The sequence below is a fragment of the Engraulis encrasicolus genome, chromosome 5 (assembly GCF_034702125.1).
Source record: "Engraulis encrasicolus isolate BLACKSEA-1 chromosome 5, IST_EnEncr_1.0, whole genome shotgun sequence".
Classification (NCBI taxonomy): Eukaryota; Metazoa; Chordata; class Actinopteri; order Clupeiformes; family Engraulidae; genus Engraulis; species Engraulis encrasicolus.
This window is the reverse complement of record NC_085861.1, coordinates 25,607,773-25,620,445: the sequence shown is the minus strand read 5'-3', so window position 1 is coordinate 25,620,445 and position 12,673 is coordinate 25,607,773. Positions and strand designations below refer to the sequence as shown.

The 12,673-nt window shown below is 41.9% G+C and overlaps 1 protein-coding gene across 2 annotated transcripts in view; it reads right to left on the bottom strand.

Annotated features, from left to right (window-relative positions):
* Nucleotides 1–12,673, bottom strand: part of cep162 (centrosomal protein 162) — a 113,732-nt gene that overhangs the window by 66,785 nt on the left and 34,274 nt on the right. For both annotated transcript variants that reach the window (XM_063199016.1, XM_063199017.1), the window contains exons 12-14: nt 10,496–10,739; nt 2,852–3,140; nt 1,836–2,002 (exon numbers count right to left, since the gene is read on the bottom strand). In XM_063199016.1, the coding sequence (XP_063055086.1) occupies nt 1,836–2,002; nt 2,852–3,140; nt 10,496–10,739 (700 nt within the window). The remainder of the gene's footprint in view (nt 1–1,835; nt 2,003–2,851; nt 3,141–10,495; nt 10,740–12,673) is intronic.

Here is a 12,673-nt window from a genome sequence, read left to right as displayed (position 1 = left end):
TTGGGAGCAGAGGAGCAAAAGGAGATGCACCAGTGGGTCTGTTCTCCGAATCAATCACTTCACTCAGGCCCAATATAAATCCACTTTAGGGATGCAATGAGGCAAAAAAAAGAACTCATGAAAATTCTTGTGTTGACCTACCTTTCACACACTGTTGGAATATATGGAATGTATTACAAACCCCAACTCCGATGAAGTTGGGACGTTTGGTAAACTGTGAATAAAATCAAAATGCTATCATTTTCAAAACATTCAATCTATTCATTAGATGGAGAATAGTGAAAAGACAACATATTAAGTGTTAAAACCGAGAAAAAATATTGTTTTGGGGGACATATGTACTCATTTCTAATTTGATAAATCCAACACGTCTCAAAAGAGTTGGGACGGGGACAATAAATGGCAGCAAATGTCGAGGAAGACTAAAAACAAAACAAAAGACAACACTTAACAGTTAAATACATTAACCGATGAGATGATTTTATATAAAAAAACAGTGTTAATTCCTATCTTGGACATGATTTCACCAGCTTAAATGGTGGGTGTATTCCTTGTCATGTTTTGCAATGTTTTCCTTTCTGTAGTGCTTACAGTGTGACAGGTCTTGACCAAAAACCCACCATTTTATCACCTGCTGGTCCTTATGATGGAGCCAAACTGTTAAAACATAGTAGAGAATGCAATTTGACCTTACTATGTGGCAGTAATCGAAGATCTCCCTTCAAAATATAATGTATGAGTGGCTTTTCATGCCGTTTAAAACCCATTTATACCATTCAGCACTGTATTTAACTCTACAGATGAGTGAGAACATCTTAACCAATGCACTACTGCATCCGCATGCCATCATGGAGGCTGACTTTTGAAGCTAGCACTAACACAAGTTGGATGGTCCATTTTCACTGTAGCACAGGATGTGCAATGCTCTATTATTGTCAAAAAGAAAGGACTTCTACAACTTCTGCTGACTTCTGTAAGCAAAGGACAGTTTCCCATGTCTTCTGGGTCTATTTCAAGTGAGCTCAGGTGCTTAGGAGAATGTTAAACCCCTGTATCATTTTCATGCATTAAGCATTCTTAATATGGTCAATTTTCAATAGCTCTAGCACTCCAGGAATTAGAGTGAGACTACAGCCAATATATATTTCATGATGTCATGAACCTATACAATGATTTTATTAACAAAAATATGTCTTACATACACTCAATCGTGGTAAATCAAAAGGAATTCAAAAATGTATGTAATAACTATGGTAATTATTCCCATTGCATCTTTAATTCTGAGTGACTCAGCCTCTCTGTGATGATCTTATACCTGAACACCTATATTGTCCGTCAGTACAATTCATTTTGAAATGTTCTTCTTTGTTGTTTTATCTTATTTGGATGTTTACTAAATTTCACTGATCCCCGTCCCAACTCTTTTGAGACGTGTTGGATTTATCAAATTAGAAATGAGTACATATGTCCCCCAAAACAATATTTTTTCTCGGTTTTAACACTTAATATGTTGTCTTTTCACTATTCTCCATCTAATGAATAGATTGAATGTTTTGAAAATGATAGCATTTTGATTTTATTCACTGTTTACCAAACGTCCCAACTTCATCGGAGTTGGGGTTTGTATTTACCTCTGGACCTGTGTGTGTGTGTGTGTGTACCTGTTTGGGACCATTAGAGAGTGAGAGAGTGTGTGTGTGTGTGTGTGTGTGTGTGTGTGTGTGTGTGTGTGTGTGTGTGTGTGTGTGTGTGTGTGTGTGTGTGTGTGTGTGTGTGTGTGTGTGTGAGTGTGTGAGTGTGTGAGTGTGTGAGTGAGTGAGTGAGTGTGTGTGTACCTGTTTGGGGCCTTTAGAGGGTGTGTGTGGCGTGTCTGTGTTGAGGCTTCCTCCCTGGTTGCAGCTGTTGATGCTCTCCTCCATCTGCTGCTGTAGGAAGGCAGCAAACGACTGCACAGACGCCATCACATCACTACTCACACGCAGGCTCGCCTCAGATTCCGCGGCTACATACAGCACGTCACACACACACACACACACACACACACACACACACACACACACACACACACACACACACACACACACACACACACACACACACACACACACACACACACACAAAAGAAGTCCATTAGATACATGCCCACAGTTCATGTTCTGTGAAGTAGAAAGCTTTTCAATTGAACACAGTTCTAAAGCCTGCACCTTGCCATTATTGCCATCAAACAGGTCACCAGTCAGCCATTATCCCTCACATACTACAGAAATGTGACACATGACGACATCAGAGATTCTTTAAGTATATATATCTCCCTACTAGGGCTGGGTATCGCAGCCATGTTCCTGTATCGATTCGATTTCGATTCTTAGGGCTTTGAATCGATTAATCACGATTCAATTCGATTCGATTCATTCCGAATTGATTCAATCCGTTCCCTTCTTGGTGCCAGGATTTCCCCCAAAAGATGCTGTTGCCTATTTTTATATAAAATGTCAAAGGGCTGTGGCTTGACAGTGTTAACAGATTGCTAATTTGTAATAAGTAGGCCTAGGCCTAATTGACTAATACCTACTGGGTATTTTCTATATACCTAAATTAAACAAAAAGAACAAAAAGAAAAAGAAGCAAAAAAATCGATTTTGTGCCCTGTGAATCGATTATGTGAATTTTAAATGAAATTGATCGATTATCGATTAAATAGATTATTTTACCCAGCCCTACTCTCTACTCTCTCTGACGACATACAGTACATGTACATTGTCTCCCTCTATAAGGATTTCAATCACAAATTCCCAACAACAGTGGCCTCATAACTAACAAAAGCGACCAATCAATTTTCCCCCATCCTTACCTCTGATGGTGACTGTCTGCGAGACGATGGGCCGCCTGCTGGGCTGGTGGTCCTGTGGTGCGAGGGTGGGTATGCGGCTGGGAGGGTGCTCCTGGTTGGGCTGCCTCCTCCTTGCCAGGGGGGAGGGGGTCTTTGCCGTCGGTCCACTCCGACCCGCCGTGCACTGGGACTGGGACTGGGAAAGGGACTGGGCCGGTCTGGAGTCGGCCGGAGTGGGTTGAGGCGGAGGTGTCTGGGCCTTGCGCAGGGACGAGGACGTGGGGGCGAAGATGGTTGGACGCCAGGCAGGCTGTGGATGAGTGACGAGGAGAGGGTCAAAAAAGTCAGGACAGGCAAAAAATAAACTAATTCTACATGGAAAAAGCACTTTAGGGAAGCCCCTGTATTTCTCAAGCTGTAACAGACACTCATCAGTAATCAAACTGTCCTTTTTAGACCGTTATGCAGTGATCCTGTGAAACGTTGTACCAGAATACTAGAAACAGCATATTGTATAAAGGTTGTAAATCAATCAAGTTTACAAGTTTATTTATTTAAGAAAGGGACAGCATATATTGCCAGCATTTAAACAAAAATGCTAAAAATACAAGATTGTAGCCAAGAGGCTAATTTCCATCTTTTGTCCCTTTTGTCCCATCGGCATGCACCTTTCAACAGCTTGCAGTCTGACCCTTTAGTTTAATACATGATGGCAAAAAGCCCAATATCAGGCACTAGCCAATGGCAAACAACAGCTAAGAACCATTGATCTCGTTTATAGCTTTACAAGAGAGCGCAACAATCATCTCATCTCAGACAAAATAGAGCTAAAGGCGTGGATTTTACAGGCACTCTCCTTGTTGGCCCCTCAGGCTGTAAAAGAGACCAGAGATCTATCTATATGAGTAAACGGTCTGTCTTGCACTGAGCGTGTATCATGCCATTGGGGTGGATAAAATCTCACTGCCTGAGGCAGAGTATACCTTAGCATATTACTGCTGTAGATACACTGTTGGAAATCCTTAGTCAGACATTATCGCTCAGCATATCACTGCTGCAGTCTGCTGCAAGCCCTACAGAACGGTCTACTGAGCCAGAATTACCCACATTTTAAGAAAAATTACACACCCAGGAGTCCAGAGAGATGTCCCTTTTGGCAAACATTACACAGTTCTTAAAACGCAGCAGGCTTCAGTGAATATGTTAAATTGCATTGCCTTTGGCCACAGTACAATACATTACACAGCCTTTTAGTGCAGAGACATCCTAAGAGTAAGAATTATTCTCTTCAGCACTCAAGAGAGTACACCCGTCTCCAAAAGAGTTGTCGCCTATCCATCTGTTTGGAATAACAGCTAATAACCTGACTTTCAATTAATCACTTGGCTTCAGAAGTCACTCATATGAAAGCTACAACCCTCCCGAATGAAAATGTATGTACAAAAATAAATTTCATGCACCAAAGAAAGATTGACCCTTTAATGAACACAGACAGGGCAGATTTTCACAAGACAAAAGTTTTGTCGCCTATCGAACATAATGTGAAAATGAGCAGATAAGTCACTTCAAAACACTTCAAAATACGCAGATTTGGTGTCATACTTAATCACTGATTCACTCACACCTCTCCAGAAAATCAACTTTGGCCTTATGTGTATGTTTAGGGTCATTGTAATCATGGAAAGTAACACAATGAAAATCAATGGAGTTCAATGAGAGATGGTGACATATTGGCTATTTGTAGAGCTATACATGTGTAACTTCATGATGTAATCAATGATAAAAGCCCTCACACACTAGAAGCATGCATGCAGCTCCACATTAGAGCTGTATCCCTCCCATGTCTGACTTTAGACACCATGTATTTTTTTTCCAAATTCTTCACCTTTAACACCAAAGAAGTCTCTCCCACTGTCCTGTCTCAAAAAGCCAGCCAAGAGTATGTCAGGCCTAATTCTGACAAAAACGAAGGCTAATGGGACTCATACTCTGAAGTCAAGATCCCAAGATCAACCATTTTAGAACTGATAGCATCAAAACTGTATGGTGTTGGAGATGAAGAATATGAAAAAAGAGAAATGGTGCCTAAAGTGAAACATGGTACGGATACAGCTCTTATGAGGAGCTGCATGCATGCTGCAGGTGTTTGAGGGCTTTTATCATTGATTAAATCATGAAGTTAAACATGTATTGCTCTACGAATAGCGAATATGTCACCATCTCTCATTGATCTTCATTGTTTTTCATTGTGTTGCTTTCCATGATTACAATGACCCTAAACATACACCTAAGGCCAAAGTTGATTTTCTGGAGAGGTGAGAGTGATTCAGTGATTAAGTATGACACCCGATCTGCGTATTTGAAGTGTTTTGAAGTGACTTATCTGCTAATTTTCCTAGGCAGACCCAAGGACTGTTCTATTCAATGCTAGGAGTATTATGACACGCCCCTTTAGGCAGACCGGAACCTGGTCATGTTTGGTGCCCATAGCAACCTATTACATTGGCATATCTCTATATACTCTGCCTCATCCCTTTCATGCAGAGCCTCTATCATGTGACTGTTGTTACCAAAGTAATGGCATATCTCTACATACTTAAAGAATCTCTGGTATAGCTTCCTCACATGTTCTGGCTGACTACATCACACAGCAGAGCCTGCGGAGAGGACCTAAAAGGAGGAACTGAGACACGGACGTCATTTAAAGCAGTGTGATAGTACTGGCAGATGAGGTCACTTTCTTATTGCTTTAAACAAAGCAGACCTCATTAAACCTATCACGTTTGACCCCTAGAGGTGGACATCATTCATGTACACCCACACATACACGCACTCCTCTGCCACATACTCCACTGCCTGCAAATTAGACTTCTTCATGCAATAAGAATTCACCCCAGAGTGGTCAAACATGCACAAGGGTGTGTGCGTGTGTGTGTGTGTGTGTGTCTGCATGTGTGTCTGCGTGTGTGTCCATCCTTCTAGCTTCATATCTTATTACTCTTTCACGTCTGGTATGAGTGGGGGAAGGAAACACTCACTCACCTGCATGATGGTCTGCATGCAATATTCATAATTGAGATAGGCTATAAGCAGCAGATTTGGAATATAGATTGCTTGGCATACAGCATCCCATTACCTTTAACCTTGCTTTGTATGGCTGGCGTCTTTTGTCAAGGTCAGGTCAAAATCACATCAGCAAATTCAATTTCAGTTCACAATGGAAGCGTCTTGTCAGTTAATGAGACCTGGCCAGCTATTGCGGTCAGTTTCCAACATAGAATGCTTTCTATACAAATAGAGACGCATAGTGTATATAACATACCGTACATGCATACAATAGAAAACTAAAAGACTTATTGTGAGAGATGTAAAATAATTTTCTCAACAATTCTGTCACGGTCAAATTGTAAAAGTGCAGTGGTCTTTGTTGGGTCTAATAACGTAAAAAAAAAAATGTATTCAAATAAACTGGCTGCTACACTTATTATATTTAATCATCTGTGCAGTCTCTATCCTCTCTTTAATCATTGTTACAGTAATCAAGTACTCAAAGCCTCTTAGACAATACCAACACTCACCCCTTGTTCCCATCTCACATACTTCTTAACAAGTCTGGGGTGAGTTTCTCAAAAGAGAAGTTGTTAGCCTGTTAGCAACTTCGGTAGTTGCCAATGGGAAAATGCATTGAAAACAAAAAAAGTAGCTAATGTAGTAAGCAACTTTGGTTTTGAGAAATTCACCCCTGCTTTGCTTGTTGGTGACACTCCACACTACCAAGAAACTGAAGGACCCAAGGACTCAAGAGGCAACAGGGGAGAGAGAAGGATGCTGTTTGGCAGTGTTTGTGTGTATTTGTATGTGTGTGTGTGTGTGTGTGTGTGTGTGTGTGTGTGTGTGTGTGTGTGTGTGTGTGTGTGTGTGTGTGTGTGTGTGTGTGTGTGTGCGTGTGAGTGTGTGTGTGAGTGTGTGCGTGTGCGCGCGTCTGCGTGTGAATGTGCATGCGTCCGTGTGTGTGCATGTGTCTATGTGCAAGACAGCTACTTCATATTAAGAGCAATGATCCATATGCCCCTACACAACCTACTGCACTCACCCACTGCCTGCAATGCAATCCATCTTTTTATGCAGCTAATGGCTTCTCCCCTGTCCTCAATCCTCACAGACTCTTTCCACTGACTGGTAACAAGAGACTCGAGTCTCCAGAGGAATCTTCTCTTGCTCACTGCAATGCGGCCTCCATACAATAACTCCTCTTCACAGTAGCACAAGGGGAGCAAGGGTAAGGGGAGAAGAACTGTTGACTATCCCTACGTCTACACGATGTTTTTAATTCCGAATTAATAATTCCGAATTAAACCCTAACCGTTTAATTCCAAATTAAAGCGATGGTTCGGAGTAGAATCACCCTAATGCCATTTGAACCGTGACACCCATCCACCTTTACACCCGAAGTGTTTTCTGCCGCAGGCTTACATCAACAGAGTTGCCGTGTTATTCGATGTTTATTCCGGATAGCTTGACTCAAGCGCATATGGATACTGGGCACCGTCTCCAAACTTTCCCCACAAAAATAACATGTCATGACACCAAACTTCTACAGTATAACAAATGTGGTTTGTACTCACAAAAAGATGAATTTGAAACTTTGTACATAGTCCAGGAGTTTATTAGTAACAACACACGAGACGATTAGCTTTTCTGCTGCTAAACATCCGTCGACGTCACTTCCTCCAGCTGGGACTGTCCACTTATTGTAAGGTTTGTGTTTTAGTCCACAGCCAGGATATATGCACGAGTGTGGCATCGTAAACGTGGTAAAATTTAAATCCGAAGTGGTTAATTTCTAGTTGTAGCGCAAGCTGTCTTTTTGAGTTTTCCGCCTTCCGGACTCACGTGTATTTGTTTCCATCAACAAAGTCCCAGCTGGAGGAAGTGACGTCGACGGATGTTTAGCAGCAGAAAAGCTAATCGTCTCGTGTGTTGTTAGTAATAAACTCCTGGACTATGTACAATGTTCATCTTTTTGTGAGTACAAACCACATTTGTTATACTGTAGAAGTTTGGTGTCATGATATGTTATTTTTGTGGGGAAAGTTTGGAGACGGTGCCCAGTATCCATATGCGCTTGAGTCAAGCTATCCGGAATAAACATCGAATAACACGGCAACTCTGTTGATGTAAGCCTGCGGCAGAAAACACTTCGGGTGTAAAGGTGGATGGGTGTCACGGTTCAAATGGCATTAGGGTGATTCTACTCCGAACCATCGCTTTAAGGTGTTTACCGCACATCACGTTTTCAAAGCGGAATTAACCTTTATTCCGAATTAAAGTGAGTTAATTCCAAATTAAATGTTCCATAAATGTAGCCCTTGTCAACACTTTGTTGTACATCTAGTGTAGACACAGGGTATTCAAATATCAGAAAGTAATGAGAATACAGAATGGCTTTTTAGTCTCCTGGTGGTGGCTCTTTAACACAATGTAGCCTAGATCACACATAATTATCTCTATCTTGTAATGCTTGACAATTTTGTCCAATAATGTGCAGCTGTTAGTGTTTCAAAGCTCTTCCTGCATGCAAAGTAGAACAAACTAAAACTAAAATAAATGATTTTGACGTTTCCAAGGTTTTGGCAGCCAAATAATGAATGAACAAACAAAGAACAGTATTCCATTACACTCAGCAGCTAAAGAAAACCTTAAGTTTTGTTTTGTGGATGTGCTGAAAGTTAACATATTGAATCAAATGCAGGTACGTTTTCACTCCCATACATTGACTCCCAAATGGTAAAAATGTGTTTTTACGTTGTTTTTCATTTCAAAACTGGATACTTCAATACATATTATGTGTGATTTTAGGAACTCTATGATGAATATAACTGACATAGATAAAAGTCAAAAGCTCGTATTACCATCTAGGCATTTTAATTGCAACCAGTGGCTCTGCGCCAACCCAACAACAATTTTGATAACGCTGCATTTGACGTTTGTTGATTTCCATTTCCGCATTGTGTCCAATTGCGTGTGTCAGTTTCCAGAGCGTGGCGGTAATGCTTCATAGATTGTCAACCGCCATAAAACAAACAAGAAGAAGAAGAATAAGACCTGCACCAGGTGTGGAGGTGGCAGTCTCATGGAAGGGTTAGCTCCGTAACATACGATCAGTTGTGAAGGGAAAGGGAAGCAGAAATGGAAAAAAGTGTGAGAGGAGGAAGGTGCAACAGGTACACTTTCGTAGCCGCTGGACGAAATGTAAAATACTGCAATACTGTACATTTGTGGGTTTTTTTTTTTTTTTTTTTTTAGAATCCATGAGCCTCTTGGCAGTTTTATGAAAATTAAAACACAACGACAATACGACACGAATTCTTTGAACCAGATATGAAAGTATCAAAAGTGTGACAGGGTAAAACAGTGCATATTTCACAAAAGCCTCAATATGTCAGATTGATGTTGATTTTGGTGGATACCTGCTTGGTTTACCTTAGTTTATGTCGGCAATGGAGGCACCTGGAGACACACAGTGTTCACTCACTAAGATTTTTAAGTCTCATCTTTCAAACAAGCCATACCATGTTTCATGTTTCAAAAAATGGTTTGGAACGCCGGTATTCTACACCAAACTTCTGTAAACACTGCCAGCAGGGCCCTAAATTAACGTTTTTATATCACTTGTCAATATGACTGGTAGATGTTAACTTAATCTTACTAGCCGAAGACACACTCACTAATGGGTCAAAGTGGCTTGTAAGTTGGTCTTTCCTACCAGCCAAACTGAAATTTTACTAGCATTTGGCCGGTTGGCTGGTGTTAATTTAGAGCCCTGACCGCCAATTCAATGTGCTAATGCGCTATGGCCCTTTTATAAAAAATAAAAAAACAAAGAAAAAAGAAGAGAAAATGTCCATCTCCCATCTTTCCCCTTTTACAAGCGAAAGCACATTCAACCAGGCCTCTCTAATCTCAGCCTAATTGCTTCATCATGTCTGTTCTCTCTGCTCCTCACTCTCCATCTTTGGCTGGGCTGTGGGGAGTACTGTTGCCATCAAGGGTGAAAATGAGATTTCATTAGTGGCCAGAACAGGGTCCTCATTTAGTAAATAGCCTACATGGGCTAATATTCACCTGCTACTCAACAGGAAATGGTTCTTCTTTCTTTCTTTCTTTCTTTCTTTTTTAACCAACGCTTGGCTGATGCTGGGGACTGGTGGGAACATACAGTACCACCACTGTGGCCAGTGAGGTAGCAGGTGCTGGTGTCCCAAAAAGACGCTATATAAACCAGCCAAGACAGAAGATAATGGGTTTCTTTTAGGAGCTAGAAGTCCTTATCTCTTTCGTTTTGAATAACAAATCTTCACAGATGCTATGCGAGAGCAACATATGGCTCCAACAATCATAGCAGCAGATGGATTCAACAATGAATTTTAACGAGTGGCTCGTACAAAAATAGAGCTCAATCGTAATCAACAGCTGGAGATCGGCACCAGTGTTTGGTGTTGTATTTAAAACAACGTAACTGAATGTTGGCAGAGCAACGCTCTGCACTTTGTCAGAGCTGATGTGCAGTGGCCTTTACTTGTCTGCTGTTCCCTCTTTCCTTGTGCATTTGCCAAGTACGACTCACCTCCCCATCTCCCCCTCTCTTTCTCCCTCCCTCCTCACCTGCCGTTTCTTGGCCTTGGTCCGGCTGACGCGGGCAGGCTGGGGACTCGTCTCCTCCCCCTGCGCCTCCCCTTGCTCCTTCAACAGTCTCCGCACCTCCTCAGCGATGCTGCTGCTGTGCTGAGTCACTGAGACCGACCTCTCCTCAAATTTCTGCTTCTCCTTCTCCTCCTCCAACAGGCCTCTTCCTGCAGAACTCCTCTCCTCCCGCATCTCCGTCTCCTCTGCCTGCAGCTCCACCTCACTGCAAGAAAAACAGTCATGTCACACGTCAGACATGTGGCTGTGGACTTGTGTTGTGTTTTGCTATGGACGTGTGGGTAGCTCATATGAAAGCATAAATTCTTTCTGCTGTTTGTGTGCATATTCATTGCAGGTTGACCATGCACATACATAGTACTTGGTTTCTGCTTGCATATTGGTACAGTAAAGTGTGTCTTTGGCTTATGTGTAGCAGGCATCACCTCCAATGTGGCTGGAGTGTATGTGTGAAAACATCTCTGGACGCATGGTCTTTGGCATCATGACCTTTTGACCCCAGAAAATAATACCGTTCGGCACGCTGAACTAATCGCCAAAAGGCCAGTATTCACATGCATTCAATGTACTGTAGCGTGATTTATTTTGCCTCTGGCCAACCCACAAACACAGTGGACTTGAGAGACTGCAAGCATGCACGTGAATAAGAGTATGTGTGTATGTTTTAGTTACAATTTCACATTCAGGTGTGACAGAAAGGTGAAACAGATTTTCAATTTCAATTTGTGTAATGCATTTTTACATAGTGAAGTGCAGAGGTGCACAGTACACAGTACAATGGTGCTTGCTGACAAACTTGCCCTCCCCTTCCCCTCCATTTTGTTCTTCTTATTGACACTTTTTTTTTGCTTAGCAAGAACATGTCTCATGTTATAAGGCCAACACATGGCTTAATGGGGTCCACAGGCTGGAGTTGAAAATGCCTTATTCCATCCTGTCAGACTACAATAGGGGTGAACAAACTCAGGCCTGAGGGTCACATGGGGCCCGCTGGGTAATTCAAGCTGCTCCATAGAGCCTTTACAAGAAAAACAACTTTCAAATGTCCTTACCTTACCTTAGACGTCCTTACCCAATGTTCTTAAAATTACCGTACTACTGGGGGTCGCTTTGGCTCAGTGGGCTAAAGCAGTGTTTCCCAACCTTTTTTGTCTTGCGTACCCCCTAAGCATCTTAGTTGTGCCCTGAGTACCCCCTAATTCATGTTCTATATCGCTTTCTCTGTCCTGATGTGACTGCTCCATACATTTGTTACAATAATAACATTTTTCCAAGTACCCCCTGCGGTGTGCTCGCGTACCCCTTGTGGTACCCCTGGTTGGGAAACACTGGGCTAAAGCACTGTACCATTAGACCAGGGACCTGGGTTCAGTTTCTGACCTGAGGTCATTTCCCGATCCTTTCCTGTGTCTCTCCCACTCGTTTTCTGTCACCCTCTTTCACTGTCCTATCTTAATAAATGCCCAAACATCCCAGATTTGTTATATTTCTACCCAAGTTCATACAGAGTAGGCTCCTATATTTATCTAAATACATTCCATTACAACGTACAGGAATAAAATAGCCAACATGCATAACTGATAACTGGGTCATTTCACATGAAATCAGACACTTTGGGACTCGACCGACCCGGATTTCAATCATACTTGCTGTGCCTGTTTAGTAGCAAGATAGCACCCCAGAACTGCACTGTCAGTGTAAGTCACAAAAAGATGTCTGAGGTGTTGTTTGAAAGCTCTTTTCTGGCTCTACAAAGTACACAAACAGCATGGAATACAACATTCTTCAGAACATGAATCATGATGCATTGAAAAATTAAAAATTGAATATAAAAAAACGTATATATTTAAATGGCCAGTTTCTTGTCTAAACACAGCCTGTAAGGTTATAAACAACACCTGAAAATGGGTTGTTTGGTTCCTAATTAATTTCAGAGATAATGGGACTAAAAGGTTGAAATGAGTTGTAATGAAGTGGTAATAGAATAGTGTCAGTCAGGGACAGGACTGGACTGGCCCTCTGGCATAACGGGCATTTTCCGGGTGGGCCCTGCACCCTCGACAGGTCCTATTCCAGGTACTCAAAAACTACACAGCTTCTGCCCATTGTCAATGGACATAGTGGAACCTAGACCATTTT